Consider the following 17,524-nt stretch of genomic DNA (forward strand, 5'->3'; position numbering starts at 1 on the left):
TTAAGAGAGAGCAAGTTTTATATGTTTAGCAGATCACAGGATGCTTTGCTTGAAATATCTTCATAAGGTTTCTTTCTTCTCACTTGTCCCAAAACATGTTTCTTTTTATTTTTTATTTTCAATTGTTAAATATTTATCTTCTTTCTAATCATCTGCCTCTTCACTCTTTTTCTTTACCCTATAATTATGCCCCACTGTGTAATTATGTCTTTTACTACATAAAATACAAGACAGAGAGCAATAGAATAAGAAGCCAGATGATGCTAATAATTTGATATTGTTGGGTCTCTAAAACATCTAATCTAAAAGATGGAGATATCTAGATGAAAAATTAATATTTTGCATACATAAAAAGTAGATATAAGAAAGATCAAACAAAAAAACCTTATGAATGACAAACTTTCCTAAAGGTTTTTTTCTTTTAATGGTTTTTTGTTTTGTTTTAGTTCAGTTTTTTTCTGGAGTTTTTTGTGTGGGGGGGGGGTTTGTGCTTGTTTTATTTACCTAGATTAAAAGGCATCTACAATTTAACCAGAAAAAGAAGAGAGTTGCAAAATTCATTGTATCACTACCCAGGTAACTTTCATATGAATGAAAGAACAATGGTGCGATTCAAAGATCAAGTGAAATTCAAACTCTACAGAAGGATCATATTCCCACTTCTGTCTTTTTCTAAACATAAACTAATTTATATTGCAGCAGCATGAAAATGTAAATGCAGCACTGAAAGACATGTTCCTTTTAATCAATTTCTTTTAATGGACTCAAAGAAAACGACTCAAAGAAAATGAATATGTTGTATTTGAGATATAGTGTTTACAGTTCTAACAGTATAGACTTTCTCCCTGGCATTTCCTTTGGGAAACTCAAATCAAGTTAATCCCTGCCTTAGTATTATATTCCATCATTATTTTATAAAGCATTTATGCATTTTCAAGCCAGTGACATCCTTGAGGCACTGAGGAAACTCAGACTATAACCTTTGGTGTAAGGTTTTTCCTCTGATCTGTCACTTACAATATCAGTATGCTTTCCAATTATTCTTAACTCCAATCTGCTGTAAGCATGAAACAAGTGCTTAAGTAATATTGACCTTTAAAATAATTCCTTTCCTTTCTCGGGGCATGTTTGTTTCTTCTTCTAGCAGACAACTATTACCAATTTAATAAACCAGAATTATTGGCTGGGGAAACAATTACAACGAACTTTCTATCCACCACTCAAAATGTCATGTATTTGTATAGATATATATAATTACAGTAAAAGGGCTGTATTAGAAGAGTGTGAGAATGTTATCTAGGTGCCAGTAGTAGGATTATTGTTGTCTAGAAACTGAACTCTTACCAAGTTGAGTGGTTGAACTAGTAGTTAGTGTCTTTCTCTTAAAATATTTATTTAAGTGCAATATATAGCTTAGTGTGACATTGAGTATTTCACTGACTTAGAACTAATCCATAAGTCTAAGGAGTTCACAGGTATATTTGGTAATACAACCTCCATAAATTCCCAAAACCAAAGTGGAATGAATAATTTTCTCATTAGCATGTTAGATATGCCTTATCTAGAGCATTGAATCTGGGTTGAACAGAGAATTAGAAGTAGAAATGTCCAGACATAACAAGTGCCACCTGTCATTCATAGTTTTGTGTGTTGAAACTCAGGATAAATTATGAGAGGGCACCCCTGTCCCACTTTCATCCTCCCTGAGACATCTTTCCTGTAAACTTGGCACCTGTCTTTTCAGTCGGGAGAACTGTGCCACTGAAACTTCCTTCTCCACTCTTCTCATCCATCTCAGTTCATGTCCCTCCCCCAGAGCCACCAGTCCCTGTTCCCACTGGTGTGTCTCATCCTCCACCTGCTTCCAGACTCCACGCTAATGACTCATCATTATTTCCCCCCCTTCCAGTCCTTGGTGCCCTTTTCAATTTAATTGTTAGTTTGTTCTAGTCTAGGAACTTTTCCCTTTTGCACAGGGAGACCTTCCTCCTCTGCCTTCCCTCATTTCCAGCAAAGGTGTTGCGACAGCAAGAAAGAAAGCCTCCCAGCTCCACTAAGCAATAGCTGTTCACCACAAACACAGCATATTTCTAAATACAGAAATAAACTGAATCTGAGCTGATTTATTTTTTCACACACCCTGGGATAGATGATGTTCTTTTATTCTTTCAAAGGAATTTGCCAACTGCCTTTTGCCAAATGAGTTATTTCCCAGTCATTAAGTGCTGGTGGCTCTTCTGTATTCCTCTTTTCTGAGAAAAATGAAAATTCCAGAAGAGTAGTAAAGGAAAATATTTAGAAGCATCATTGATCTCTACAAAACTATGCATTAAATCTCTGACATGGAAAGATTTTGTCCCACCTGTTTTCTGGTGGTAGGACTAAGGTTTTTTCAATAATAATACAGAGGAAAAATGTTACCAATTCAGTGAAAATCTCCTCCCCAAAGCATAGTTCTTTCCAAATCTAGATCTTCCTTCTGTGTCTTGAAAGCCTCCTTACAGAAGATGTGCCTCAGAAGCAGGCGGGAAACCAAACAATCAACCAATCAACCAACAACAATAACAAAAAAAAAGCAGAAAACCAGTGGCGAATTCTAGAAGAAAATATAAGACATAGGTAAGTGCTTCTCAGGTCCTTTCTTGAAAGAACATAGAAGCTGCTTTTAGATGTGGCGTATGCAGAAGAGGGAGAAAGCCTCTGGTGATTAACTTTTCTTCATTTGGTGGCTCAGAGAGAGAGGTCTGAAAGCTGGACATTTTCATCTCAACCCTCAGCCCTGTTTGTAGCTCTGTGTGTGTGAAGTATGCTCAGAGCACAGCTGCACAGGTGTCTTGGGCACTGCTGCCCTGGTGCTGGCGATGGGGGGCTGCACAGGCCCACAAACAGGCAAAGGAGGAGAGGATGGAAAAGGGAATGAGAAATGCGGTGTGGACATCAAAGTTGGAGAAGGAAGAGGAGGAGGAGGTGGTGCTCCAGGCACTGGAGCAGCTGTCCACACTTCAGCCCGCAGAAGACCCCACATCACAGCAGAGAAACAGGAGGAAAAACAAGCAGTCGAGAGGAGCTATTAGGGACTGCCCCTAATCCCCATTCCCCAATCCCTTGTGCCACTCAGGGTGGGAGACTGGAGGAGTTGGGAGTCAAGGAGTCAAGTTGAGCCTGAGAAAAACTGTGTGGGTGTTATTTTATTATATTTTCTTTGTCTTTGTTTCTCACTGTCCAGATCTATTTTAATCAGAAATAAATTAAACTCATTTTCTCTAAGCCAAGTCTGCTTTGCCCACATGGTAACTGGTATGTGATCTCCCCACCTGTATATTCACCTATAGCTTTGTCAACCTATTTCCTCCCCTTGTCCTGGTGAAGAGGGGGAGTAAGGAAGCTGCTGGGTGGACTGTGGCTGCTGGCCAAGGTCAGCCCGCAGCAATGTCTAAGCCTCTCAGTGGGCCACTGAGAGAGGGGGCCTAGCTTCAGGGTCCTCGGTCTTTCACTCCAGTCGATCTGCTCAGTAAAGCTGCCTAGTAACATCTAGTGAACACAATCTAGACCTTTCATCGTGATATCGATGTACTGATTTTAAAGTTTTTTCTTCTCCCAGGATGCAACAGATAAGGACCTATAAATCACCATGCTGTCATCGAAAGCAGAGCTACCCATATGGAATGGTGTCCATGCCCAGCACATATATAAAAATTAAAAAGGTTCTAAACTTAGATATCATCTGTGAATTGTTTCCTGCAAATCCTTACAAGCACTACTACAGCTCCAGGTTCCTGAATTCCATTTTTCAATTTTCAGTCTCTCAAATCAGTGCATTGGTCCTGTGTAAGTCCAAATGCCATGGGAAAGTGTTAGAATGCTTGCAAAGCTCTGCCAGGACCCTGATGCTGTGCACATAACAGCATTACCGTGAGTGAGCAGCCACATACTTGAGGACCAGGACACTACACTGTTGCCAAAGCATACATTTGCCAGTGATACATCTCCCCAGCTGAAGAGCATTGCTGCTTTCTCTTTCTACCTCATGATTTAACACAGTTAGCACAGCTGGCCAGGCAGCAGATCTGCCAGCTGGTTGCCTGTCAGAAGGTCTGGAGCAGAGGCAGAAATTTGAACCGCACAGTGAGATTTGCTGGCCCTGTGGCAGGGAAATGGGAAATGCGGGCCAGAACATTAGTGTCACACTGAAAATACAGGGCTGCACAGTCATTGGCAGTGAGAACAAATCCAAATTGCTTTTCACTTTGCAAGTTTATTTGTGAATGAACTAAGTCCTGGAGACTTTGAACTATGGAGTTTGGGTAAAAGCTTGACAACGGAGAGGAATTTCTTTCCTTTCACAGACATAAGTAAGACATCTGTGCCAAGGGTGTCTGATGCTTGAAAGGGTCAAGTGATCACATAAAATGGGTTTGTAGCTTCAAGCAGTACGTCACTGTCTGGTAAATCCCTGATTCTTATAAATACTGAAAAAGAGCTGAGGGAGTTGAGCTGAATGCTCATGGAGCTTTAGCAGTCTGAGAAAGGCTAGAGGTTTGCAATTGTGTTTAGACATCTGCCTTTTTCTTCCTACATGTAGTGAAATGTTCTGAGCATAGACAAAATTGTTTCTGCTTTAGAATAAAGCTGCAATAGTGTATTATTATTGTATGTAATATCAATTTTTTCCACTCAGCGTCTGCTGTGCAAACATTTTATAACTATAAGAAACAAGAAACAAAAAGTTTATGTGGGAATAAAGGTAAATTGAAGCCTATAATGGGGAAGGTGTAAACTTCACTAAGCAACTGTGTACAAATTAGATTTTTTCATATGTGGGAAACTGTCCACAAAATTGTACCTTGAAAATCGCCATAATATCTGGATTCTCAATTTTGAATACATAGCAGTTTCTCCTTGAGTTTTAGCTTTATTGCAAGCCTTGCAGTGTATTTTCATAAAGCAAAATGACATACTTTACACCCTTTATATTTAAAACCCTATTTACATTTGCTACTAATAACACTAAGAGGTGCTATTCAGGCTTAATAAAGCATTTTTTAATATTTTAGACTATATGTCTCATGAGCAATCTACTCTATGATTTCTTTATGGTTTTAACATTTGAAATACTACTTCTAGATAAGCACTTCTAGAAGTATATTTTAGGTCTTAGATTAAGATCCAGAAAGGCCAAACCAAATGTACTGTGCATTTTTGACTAAATAACCGAGTTTTATAGTTAATTACAACTGTGTAATTAATGCCATGTAATTAAAATGCTGAACCAGTGCAACAGATACTAACTGAAAATTTTGTTTTTCTGAGGTCATCCTCTACAGTTATCCCTTTAACAATAGGCAGAAGTACAAAGTTATGCAATTCACAGTAATTACAAGAAACTAGAAAACATTTCAGAATAATGTAGCCCAGTGATTGAAAATTCAGCATGTATTCAAATAGTTTTGGCTGTAGATTTGACAGTCTTAATGCCTATTATTAAAACTATGGTTTACACAAGTAATTGTGGTGTTGAAACTCAATGGAATAAAATAAATTATTTTATTAATTTTGTTTCTGATCTGTGACAAATTGCTTTAAGTTGTTCCTTTAGCAATTTTTTTATAATTAACATAAGAACAATGAATCATAATATAGAAGTATACTGAGGAAAAAGTCTAAGAGGAAGGGTTTTACTCAGTAACGAATAGCTACATAAACAGTTTCCAATCATCAGGAAACTAGGGAATTTAGGAATGGATAAAACACTTTGTAATTATTCATCAAGTTTTGGATGACTCTTTTCAATTACACTGTTTCTCTAAACTGAAGCTGGATCTGCTTTTGCAATTGTTATCGTGCCCCAGGAAGACCTTGTGCCAAGAGAAGATGTACAAAGAATCTCCTTCCCTTGCTGTCCTCCCTGCAACATGCTTAGTGAAAAGCTGTGTGCAGATTTCCACTTCTTGCTCTTGCTCAAGGCTTTGTACATTTGAATGTCATGCAGATGTTGACAGGGATTATATCTCTCAACAGGATTCTTTTGTAATTAACAGAATGTTTGGTCATTATTAATTATAAATTCAAAAATCATAGAATAATAGAATGTTTTGGGTTGTAAAGGATCTTAGAGATCATCCACTTCCAACTCCCTGCCATAGACAAGGGCACCTTCCACTAGACCAGGTTGCTCAAAGCCCCATCCAGCTTGGCCTTGAACACTTCCAGGGATGGGGTATCCACAACTTCTCTGGGCAACTTGTTCCAGTGGCCTAACAATCTGATAAAACTGAAAAGAAACTTTAGGAATTGAAGTATAAAAAATCATCTGCATAAAATAAACTTCCATCGACAATTGTTTGGAAGTCAGAAACAGAACAAATATTGTATCTCCTTATTGATAGTTAAGAATTTGGTTGTTTGCACCTATTTATAAAGAGAACATCTAAAATTAAGGCCTCAAAATCACTTGACAAAAACTTTGCTTATAAGCAAATAATAATGGCAAAAGCTTGTTTCACACTCTTCATAACTGAACTGTGCTATTTTCCCCTTTGGAAGGAAATAAACAGTAGTTTTAAACATGAAAATTTTTATTTTTCGTGCATTTATACTAGAAGTGAAAACTAACATTTTTTATTAAAGAATTTAAGAATTCTTTTTAGTTCATGGAGAAATTTCAGGGGGAAATATGAAAGCCTAGTCTTTTGACTGGATTGCAAGATTTTCCACTGTTACCTACATGGGAATTACATTTTTTTTTTCCAAGTTTCAGCTTTGAAAATAGTCTCTAATGCCTAGGTTAAGATATTCACCTAACCTACTGCTTAAGTTGAGAGAAAAAGACCCTTCAGTGACAATCCATCCAAGCTATTTTAAGAGGGGATTATCTTCAAATGGTGTACCTTATTTTCTTCGATGAAAGTGTCTGCATCATAGCTCAATTGAACTCCAGGTTTTTAGGCGACTACAAATCAGGTGAGGTTAGTCTTGTCCTAAAAAACATCTTAAATTGGGAAAACAGGGTTTGCATTATGTAATTTCAAGCAAGGTATCTAGATACCTACAAGCAAGGTATCTAAGCCAAGATGGCTTTTTAGGTCATCTTTTTAGTCAACAGAGAAAGACCGATACCTTCAGAGAGCCAAGAGGTGAGACTGACTCTAGCTTACACTGTCTCTAGAGCAGAGACAAAAACATTAAGTTCAACATTAAGATAGGAAAATCAGGAGATGGAGTTAGAAGAGCATTGAATGAGTTCTAAGATTTATACCCTTTCTTGTTGAGATTGATACATTTCTTTCCAAGGAAATTTTATTCTGTTCTTTTAAGAAAGCATCTATTTATAACCTGTCTTAATGTACTTTCCAAAAAAAGAAAACAAACTTAAAGATCCCAAACAATTTTGAAGTAATAGCATCGACTTCTATAACCAAATATTAATAGTGCATTTTTCCATGCTCAGCAATTCTGTCTATATTTTTCATATTAATATTTTCCATGAAAAATGGTACTATTGCAGACTGCAATACTACAGTTGCGTTGGAGAAGTTAAAGTCATGTTGAAAATCCAGAAGAAATTGGAGATTAATCATACATTGTGTATTGAGGAAGTGTTTTTCCTTTGCATAGGAAATTGAACACTGCAAATCATAGATAAAAATTTATAATATTGGTCTATTGAAGGAATTTACTCAGAACCATTCCACAGTGATTCAGATAGTGAGATGCAGTATCTTCTAAGAATGCAGTATAAAGAATTTCTTTGTGTTCTCTTAAGAGCACAAACTTTCCAGAAAAAAGACCGGTTTAAGATGATGAATTTTTTTCACAGACATGGAGGACAAATTCCCTTCTTGCCAATAAGAAATCACAGTATTTTTTTCTTTTTGCTTTTTGTTACTTTAACCAGATTGTGCTTGTACTTTGATTATTTGCTATATCTCCAAAGAACTTATGATGATGGAAATATTTATCCAGAATTCCTTCTGCCAGTTCCCCTATAAATATGATAATCTATAGCTGAAAAATAAATTACTAAACACATTACATGATAAAAAATAGGTTCTATAAAATAGTTTCTTTACTCTGTGGTACATCCCAATTTTCATTAGTTTCCCCATTAATGTATAAGAGTTCAATTTCGGCCCAACAGCTTTCCATTATCTGAATAGTTTTGGTAAAAAAAGATAAATGACCTATTATACTACAAGTGAATAGTTTACTTCTTTTGTTAACCAGATACAATTTTTATTCCACCTTACATAAGCAATAGCAACTCCTCCGTCCTTCTATTTTAAGTCATGACACATATTTGTCTAAGCAAGAAAAATGAAATTACCTTCCTTCCAAATTTATTGTTACACATCTTTGTATCAAAGCCCAATTTAAAACAAGGTTATGTAGAATAAATATAGCCTCTCATTGCTTTCCTCATTTTGTCTATTGATGTTCTAGATTTCAACTGACAGGAGCATTGAGCTGGCTGGGAAGCAAAGTAAATGCAGATGGAACTATGAATATATTATCATTATCTTTATTTAGCTGCACCATCAGACTGCATAGAAAGAAATGACAGTAATTTTGTACTTTTGATTGGCTGAGACCTCACTTGTAGTACAATATTCATTGACCCTGAAATATAAAATGTGAAGTAACCTCAAGGTGCACAAGCTTCTATGGGCAACAAAATATCAAATTCATGTAAGGAGGCTTCACATTTAAATTACGCAAAAAACCAAGATATTTTGAACATACATTAGGGCAGGATATCGTCCTTTGAATGTTATTCTCAATGCTCGTACCAGCAGCAACCGTCATCTGAAAAAGGGGGCAACAGAGATTCTGCTGAATGGAACAGAATTTTGTACAGTGCTACAGAATATTTAAATTACACCATACCAACAGATGAATGTTATTAGCACTCAAACAAGCTGATCTAAGAGAACACTTATGTGGCTCAACTGAAATTCACATAAAGAAATTGAAAGTATTGTTACATCTCCTGGCTTGTGAGGTACTGAGAACAACCAAATAGTAACTCACTTTGGTGTTCTGCACTGCATTGACATAAGTGGACTCTGAAGTACTGTCAAACAGGCAGATAAGTATGGAGAAATAATCATAGCTCCAATGGCTGACTTTAATCTGAGGTCTCTGCATAAAGACAATTACCTGTTTGTGAGGTTTAAAGAAAGCAGGATCTTCTCCCCCAAATTAAAACATCTTATGGAATGACATCAAAGGAAATTAACTTATTATGTACAATTTACCTACTAAATTGATAATTTTTTCATGCTGTCTCAGACTTTTTTGTTGCACTAAACAATCATAAGATTGGAAAAACAGTAGGAAAGAAGCTATGTTAATTTAAAAATCTGGAAGTCCCTTCAGCTATCTGAAGTATGTATTTTAGCACTGAATGTTACTTTTCCTCTTTTTTCGTGACTTGTTTGTTTATTTTTGCTGAGGCCAGCATACAATTCTTCTTTAGAAAGACCTTATCTAGCATGCAATCTGACCAGATCATATTGCTTCAGATTTCAACATTTACTTCAGAAGAAATTAATAGCACAAATTTTCAAAAAGTTGCAGATGTAAAAAACCAACAGTTCTAGACTAAACCTTTAAACAACTTCTTTCCATTGTTGAGAGCATATGTAACAATACATACAATGTTCATGCTAATTATAGTTGAGCTTTATAATTTCTCAAAGTAAATACTGACCTAAGCTTTATTTTTGTCACTGTTTACAAATTCAATAGAGTAAATCTGGTATTTAGACCAGACAAAAAGACAGTATTTTTTTATTCAAGTATTTTTGATAGTACAACATATGGAAAATGCAACATATTGCAAGTGTTTTATAATGAATTTAGTGTTATAATTTATGAGGAAGTTAAGCCTGACTGTATTATGTCTTACTTTTGCATTAAACAAAAACGTACACATTATTAGTATATTTAATCACATTCACAGGCATGGATCCATGTCCATCCATCTACAAACCACATATTTCCCATGATCCTCACATTGTCAGTTATAACAGTTTTTAAATATTTAAAAGTTTTAAACTCTCAATATTTTAGAGGAAAATGATGCAATCAGTCACATAAAAAAGAGTAAATTTTGAATTTTAAGCAAAATTCTCCATGTACGCTGACAAGTTCTTAACTTGCTTCTGTCAGATTTCTCTTCTCTAGATTTACATCCTTAAATATTTTAAAATATTTTTATAATTATGCTTTTTATTGCTTGAGGGAGTGGTTCTTTGGTTTTTGCTTGTTTGGTTCGTTGGTTTTGGTTTTTTTCTTGGTTTTTTTTTTGCTAATTTTTTTTTCTCCTTAAAAGAGATTTCATTTCACTTCACTTTGAAAAAAACATTTCCATGCAAGGCAACTTCATGGTTAGTTCACGTATCATGTTTAGATGTACCTCTAACACCACCATTGCTCCAGAATTTTGTAAGGAAAATACAGCCTGTACAATGTCAGCATGGCACTGTTTTAAATAAACAATACTTCAGCACAAGAAAACACACACACTATAAACTTTATCCGTATGTCTCATAGATGACAGTTTTTGATAATTTTGCACTTACATGTAAAAAATGTAGATCTACTGTATACTTTTGACTGCTGCATCTGAGCTCTATTAATTGATTAATCTTTGCTGTCCATCACTGTTAACAGCAATATTCTCTGAATAACTTTAGGCTAAGTTTTCAAATTATCTTGTAAACAATATTCCCCTCTTTCCTCTTGTAAAATTGTGATTAAAGACCTAGTGACAAAAGGTATAAAATTAATTTTATTGAATTCAATTATACTGAATTCTAATTAATTCAATTCTAGCAGCTGATAGGTTTAAAGTCCGGTATTTTGACTCTTCAGGCCTACTATGGGAACTTTACATATTTGGAAACAAGAAATCCCTGATATTTCAATGCTGTAAGGCTATCTCCTTACAGCTGTGATAACTTCCTATCCAACTAGACTTAAAAGACCTAAAGTGTCAAGTGTAAGAGAAGAGGAAAGAAAAATATTCAATAAAAAACAAAAAATTTGTGCATTAATTTTAAAATTGTCTTCAAACTATGTTTGTTGAGACAAATACGTTGTATTGTCATGAAGATTTACTCACAATCATTTGAGACAAAAAATCTATGAAAGCTATGCAGTGTAAGTACTGCAGCAATTCCCATCTCACACACATTGATAAAATATTTATTCCATTCAGGAATACAGCTAATAGTATAGCATCAACTTAGTACTCTGTACCTTAGTAACTATAATCTATTAGAACTAATATTGATGAAGCTTTCTATTACAGTTTGGACTTTCTCCTTCAGAAAATGTGTATATATTAAAGTTTATCAGAGGAGAAAACAAAGTTAACAGGGAGAGAAAATTCTGAAAATTAATCTCTAGAACATGCATATATTCTTGCTTGGGATGAGAGCTTCAGCTACTATTTACTATGAATCACATGCAGGAGAGGGGGTAGATTCTCAAGGCGTATCCTAATGATGGACTCAGAAATGTCTCCAGTCTCCTTTTTGTCTCTTTGGGTTTCTACATAGAAAAGCCTTGTGTGAGGCTGTGATACATCTGAAGCATTTCCAGAAAGTACATCACTTATGAAATTCCATCTAGATGTACGCACAGCCAAACTACAACTGTTGGAGTTCCCAAGACTGCATCAGAGAGTAATCACAAATAATGGCCCACATATGCACCAAACTGGCCTGTGTTTCACAACTAGGCGGAAATAGTGCCAAAGAACATATGAGACTATAATTTCAAGTTTCTGTGGAAGCACTACAAGTTTTAGTTAATTCTGTAAATTAACCTATGAGAAATAGGTGAAAATTCATGAGGTCTGACACTGATATTCCTGAGCTTACAACATATAGCAATTGCAGTTTTAACTGGTTAGTTACACTGGGCTTTCAAGTGATCTTGCCATCCAGGTCACATGAAACAAGCCATATTTTCCTAAATGCCAACATCATTATAAGCCAAACTTTCATAGCAAGTCCCCAGTCAAAGCTCTGATAAGGCAGGAACTCCTGCCCTCAGTTATGACATGAGCAGTACAGCTCTAATTTCATGGCTATGTCAATAATAAGGCCAGGGAATAAAAAAGAAACTCAGGTTTTATACAGAATTGTATCAAAAGCCACTGAAAAATTCAAAGCTATTCACTGAATAAATTTAATGTGTTGATGCACTGAAGAAACCCAGAATCTTCCCCAGTTCTTTTTGACTTCTCTAATTTAGGTTTCTGATAAGTGGAACCTACTTAATAGAAAATAATTATAATCCTGCTCTCAGGAAAAAAAGTCTCCCTCAGAGCAATATTTGTACATATATAGGCACACACACTATACATAAATTAATAATTATTATATGCTTCATGATGACAGTCTGTAGAAAAAAAAGTAAAAAGAAATAACAGAAACCATCCTCTACAGCCATCTATATCAACAGTAGCTCTCTGGTATGTATATCGACCTGTACACACTTAGCTTTGTCCATGGGAGCACTCCCACTGAAGTCCAGGGGCCTACTTATCACTCCAGAGTTAAATCTACATGTAAGATTTGGCAAGATGTATTCTTTAAAACCCAATATGTAGAAAGAGACCTTGCAGTCTGTATGATAGACTCACCACAGTACTGGTACGTGGCATAACAAGGTGAGATGATACCTCATTAAGTGAACATTTTAAAGAGAAAATAAGATTCATATTTATTTGTTTACTTGTATCACACTGACTGAACTTTCTAATTATTTTTTGATTAATCCCTTGCAAAATATTTAAATATGTGTATGCAGAAAATCACCATAGTTAAAATAAAATCTCATATTACAGTATAAAATATTTACACTATTCTCATAGGAGAAATTTATTATAACAAATAAAGATTCAGAACAGTGATCGCAGAAGCAGAGCTTGAGTTCATGTAGCCATTAAAACGTCTCAAGATCATGCCTTTCTAATGTACTGAGGCACAGAAATAATTCAGGCATGTATTCCATCATTAAAAATTTAGTTAATAAAAAGGGCCTAGAAAGGAAATGTCTGAATAGTTCTTAGTCAAAAAAGGAAAATATTTCCTTGCCTAATTGTCCAAATTTCCTCCACATAAAGTTTTTTCAGTTATGTTTTTTTATTACAAGTACAGAAAACAAAGAATCACAAAATCATCAAGGTTGGAAGAGACCTCAAAATCATCTAGACCAACCATCACCCCTAAACCATATACCCAAATGCCACATCCAGAGGTCTCTTAAGCATTTCCAGAGATGGTGACCCCACCACCTCCCTGGGCAACTTATTCCAATGTCTAACCACTTTTTCAGTGAAAAAAATCTTTTAATATATAATCAGAACCACTCCAGGAATGGTAACCTAAGGCCATTTCCTCTCATCCTTTCACTAGAGACATGACAGAAGAGACCAACCTCCACCTGGCTACAACCTCCTTTCAGGTAGTTGTAGAGAGTGATGAGGTTCCCCTCGAGCCTCCTTTTTCCAGGCTAAACAACCCCAGCTCTCTCATCAGACTTGTGCTCCAGACCCAGCTTTGTTGCCCCTATTTGGAAATGCTCCAGCACCTTAATGTCCTTTTAGAAATTTGATATTGTGTAAAAATATGAAACTATATGAACATGCTGGAATGTTATACTGATTGGTTTTCAAACTAGGATTGTGGAAATCATGCTGACTACTCTTGTTTTCTGTCTAATGAAGTGTGAACAGTCTGACATTTATGTTCCAGGTTTAGTTCCAAGTCATTTTATTGATGACTAGCACTGAAAAGAAGAAAAGGAAGGAAGGAAGGAAGGAAGGAAGGAAGGAAGGAAGGAAGGAAGGAAGGAAGGAAGGAAGGAAGGAGGGAAGGAAGTTAAAGAGAATGAAAAAGAACAATAAAAGACAAGAAAATAACCAAAGACACAGTGTTTTATGCACTCCCTGAAATCCTGCTCCTATAATCAACCAGCTGCCAGACCTGGCCCCAGCCTACAATACTAATCTCTCTTCTCATCAAAGCTCAGGCTGTGGGGAAGGAAGATACTGCAGTTCACACATGTGTACATTCTGCCCTGCAGTAAGACAAACACAGTTTAGGAAGGCGTGTTAAAACTGATGCTAAAATGTGCACATTGTCCCTGGAGATCAGACCTGCTGACAGAACCAGGATAGATAGAACCCGAGCACACCTGAGGATCCTATGCAGGTTTCAGAAATCTCATAGATCTTGTGTGAGAGAGAAATCTCAAAAACGGGACATTGATTGCAGGCACTGTCAGAGCTTTGTTAGAGGCAAAACTAAGTCAAAATTCCGAAAACATTCAATTTATCATACTTGCTCTAATTTGAAAACTTTGCATCCTGTAGTCTCATTCTTACTGTATATGACTACAATCCCATGCCTAAACAATTTTCTACAGCAGCATACAGCTTTGATTGCCCCATAAAAGTCAGGCGAAGCCTATTCAGAATCTGTTCCTCTCCTAATCCTCAGATTTCTACATCGAGAAAAAAACAAGGCAGTGAATCATAGTTTTATTTTGTAGTAACGTGTATTTCCCTCATTTCCCTGAAGCCATGTGCCAGAACATCAAGTCTCCTTTAGACGGACAAGTTGCCCACTGATCACCTGGAAGCAGGATGAGGCAGAAGGAAACATGCCCCCGGGTGAGTGCAGAATGCAGCACCTTCTTGCACTCCTGAGAGACATTCTGCTCTGCCTAGGCTGCAGAGGACTCTGAGACACAGTTATTCTGCATGAGTGTGAGCAAACAAAAAGGAGTAACTGGTACCACTTTTATAACTATAACCTCATTCTACAAGCCCAGCAAATATGGCTAACATTGTTGCACATAGAGTTTTCTCATAGTCTGTCCTCTCAGAGAAAAACATGTACAGATACATAGATAGCTGCAGTCTGCAAAGTGTTTTGGTAGAACTGTTCTTAGTTTGGTTGTTCCTTTTAAATGGTTATCCTTCAGGAGAAGACATTGCTGAAAAAAATCAGCTTACTCCTGAAGATAGAAGTGGGACAGGCATACGATAGTGCTAATTCCTTGGGGATTTAATGCTACTCTGTTGGGCCAGCTTCCAAGCAATCTGTCTCACTGTACAGCATTTGCAGGTTTCGAACAGGTCAGGGCCATCAGATGCACTCCTGTTGTCTTACAGCAATTATTATTTAAAGTAATTTGTATTATAACTGCTATGTTATTACTTTGCTAGGCACTGTGCAAGTATAGCTCTGAGAATATTTCTTCTATGAACAAAGGCAGAAGGGAACATTTCATGTGTGTATAAATAATGTATGCTTGGGATACATGTACATTAGTTGGATGCACTTTGCTGGTTTTATTTTATTGTCTTTTCTGTGTGAGTATAGAAGCCTAATTCACAGACTTCAGGAGTGGTATTTCTCTTTGCATTTAAAAAACACCCCCTATTTCCCCCAGTTTTTTGAGAGACCAAAAGACATCCTAATATCAAACAAGCATACAGCAGTGCAGTGATATATTTACAATTTACACACAGTTTCAGGAACTGAGGCTGCTTATGATGCTGCCAAGCGTCATCCAAGACAAATTAACAAGATTTTGGGCTTTTTCTGTCTGTTCATAATGCCTTGGGCAACAGCCAGATGTCAGAAATCAGTTCAACTTCACATTAATGTCATCTGAAAAACGAGCAGTGGCAGATGCAGCAAAACTACACCTTGACATACAGCCCAAAGTTGGAGGATATCAGTGCAGAGGAGGTGGAAGCACGCTGAAAACAAAGATGTAAGTGAGGAAGACACAAGCCAGAAGCCTGTCTTTTACTATCCTCTGAAAGAATCCTAAAATTAGTGTATCTATGGGATTGAAAAGTATTATTTACATTAAACCTTACATATAGATTCACCTCTTTGTACTGCACCAGGGAAGGGAAACAATATGTTCATACACAGAGTCCAAGGAGTTAAGAAAACCCAAATGCAAAAAATGTACACAAGCAAAATACAAAACCGAAGTTCATCTATTGTTAAGGAAACTTCCCTATCTGACCATCCAGGAGCCATTCTGTACCACATTTGCACCACCTGAGCTGGGACTGAAGTTCCTTCACAGCTGCACACCCCACACTCACAGTTAGACCAGGTTTCCTTACAAACTTGATTCCAGGTTTCCCATAGTAGTCTCAGACATCCAGATCCATAGAATTATTTTATCTTGGTGCAATAACTAAATGACAAAATAACAACCTGAGCTGGATGCCTCTGAGGAGGGACCCTGGGCTTTTAAACCTCACAGTCCAAGCATGCAAAAGTCTCTCTCTTCCTCCTGAGTCTCTGACTCCTGCTGTGTCTCTGAGTCTCCAGTCCCTTGGTAGGGCCACAAATCCCTGCGCCCTTATGCATGGGGTCAGCAGTTTGCTGCCCCTTTCTGGGGCTCTGACCACCCAGAGCTCTGTCTGCATCTTACATTGCAGCCTCACAATGAGCTACCTGCACTGAATGTATTCCTCAACACTATCTTAGAATGAAATGCACATAAAACTGGTTATTCCTCTCCAGGAGTAGTTCAAATGTAGATTTCTACATTTGATAACTTGGCTAAGTGAGAGAGGGAGACTAGCCAGTCTTTCCATGAAAGCTTTCATGAAAACAGTATTAAGAAGAGCATGTTCAAAAATGAAATTAAATTCTAATTGTAAAGGGAAGAACTGAAACAATTTTGATTTAAATTAAACATAAAACTTTGCAAGTGAAGACTAGCAAACTGAGGATTGTGTGTCTTTATGTATTAAACCAGCATGTTTATCCAAAAAAGCTTTTTAAAACTCTTTCTCAACTGTCGTTTTTGACACTGGTTTATAACTCAATACCTCACTGACTGAAAGCCCGAACCTAAAATGCTCCAAGAAAAATATAAGCTTTGGGAATTTTTGTTTTAAATGGTTTATTTTCTCAATATGCAATATTCCTTTCTGCTACATGAAGCATAAATCAGACCAAATTTCCTAACAGAATGCATAGGAACAGTTATGTCTTTTTAATGAAAATAAACAGGAATTGATGTTGAAAATCAGTTGAAAATAATGACAAAGGTGCTTGAACTTTTGTACATCAGGAAACTTGAAGAAAAGGAGCAAGAAGGGCACGTCCACAAGCCTAGTTTCCTTTGCTGTGCTGCTTCTAGTCCCTGATGCTGCAGCAAGCAATGACCAAGGAACGGCCCAGGGAAGAAAAGGTTTCCTGATGCCTATGATCTTGTTTCTCTGCATATCTAGCCAAGCAACAAGATTTTCAAGTGTAACAATAATTATCATGCCTGTGTAAAAGTGAGATGACAGCACAGCTTAAAACACTAAATTCAAGAGCACACACTTCACTGACTACAATGAAAAGAAATATAATAAAAAGAGTAAAACATTACCCTGGCAACACTTACTCAAACAGTCAAAAATTTAACATCAAAGCATAAATAATATGCTAATATGGATAAATATTGGCTATATTTTTTT

At 36.5% G+C, this 17,524-nt stretch overlaps 1 protein-coding gene across 17 annotated transcripts in view; it reads right to left on the reverse strand.

Moving 5' to 3' along the window:
• The window catches only part of PPFIA2 (PTPRF interacting protein alpha 2), a 321,853-nt gene that overhangs the window by 144,549 nt on the left and 159,780 nt on the right, over positions 1 to 17,524 (reverse strand). For 10 of the 17 annotated variants that reach the window (XM_017804349.1, XM_017804347.1, XM_017804344.1 and 7 more), the window contains one exon: positions 8,740 to 8,802. The exons of the other annotated variants lie outside the window; for them this stretch is intronic. In XM_017804349.1, coding sequence (XP_017659838.1) covers positions 8,740 to 8,802 — 63 coding nt within the window. The remainder of the gene's footprint in view (positions 1 to 8,739; positions 8,803 to 17,524) is intronic. 17 annotated transcript variants of the gene reach the window in all.

This window comes from Lepidothrix coronata, unplaced genomic scaffold, assembly GCF_001604755.1.
Source record: "Lepidothrix coronata isolate B3197 unplaced genomic scaffold, Lepidothrix_coronata-1.0 Scaffold9, whole genome shotgun sequence".
NCBI classification, from domain to species: Eukaryota; Metazoa; Chordata; class Aves; order Passeriformes; family Pipridae; genus Lepidothrix; species Lepidothrix coronata.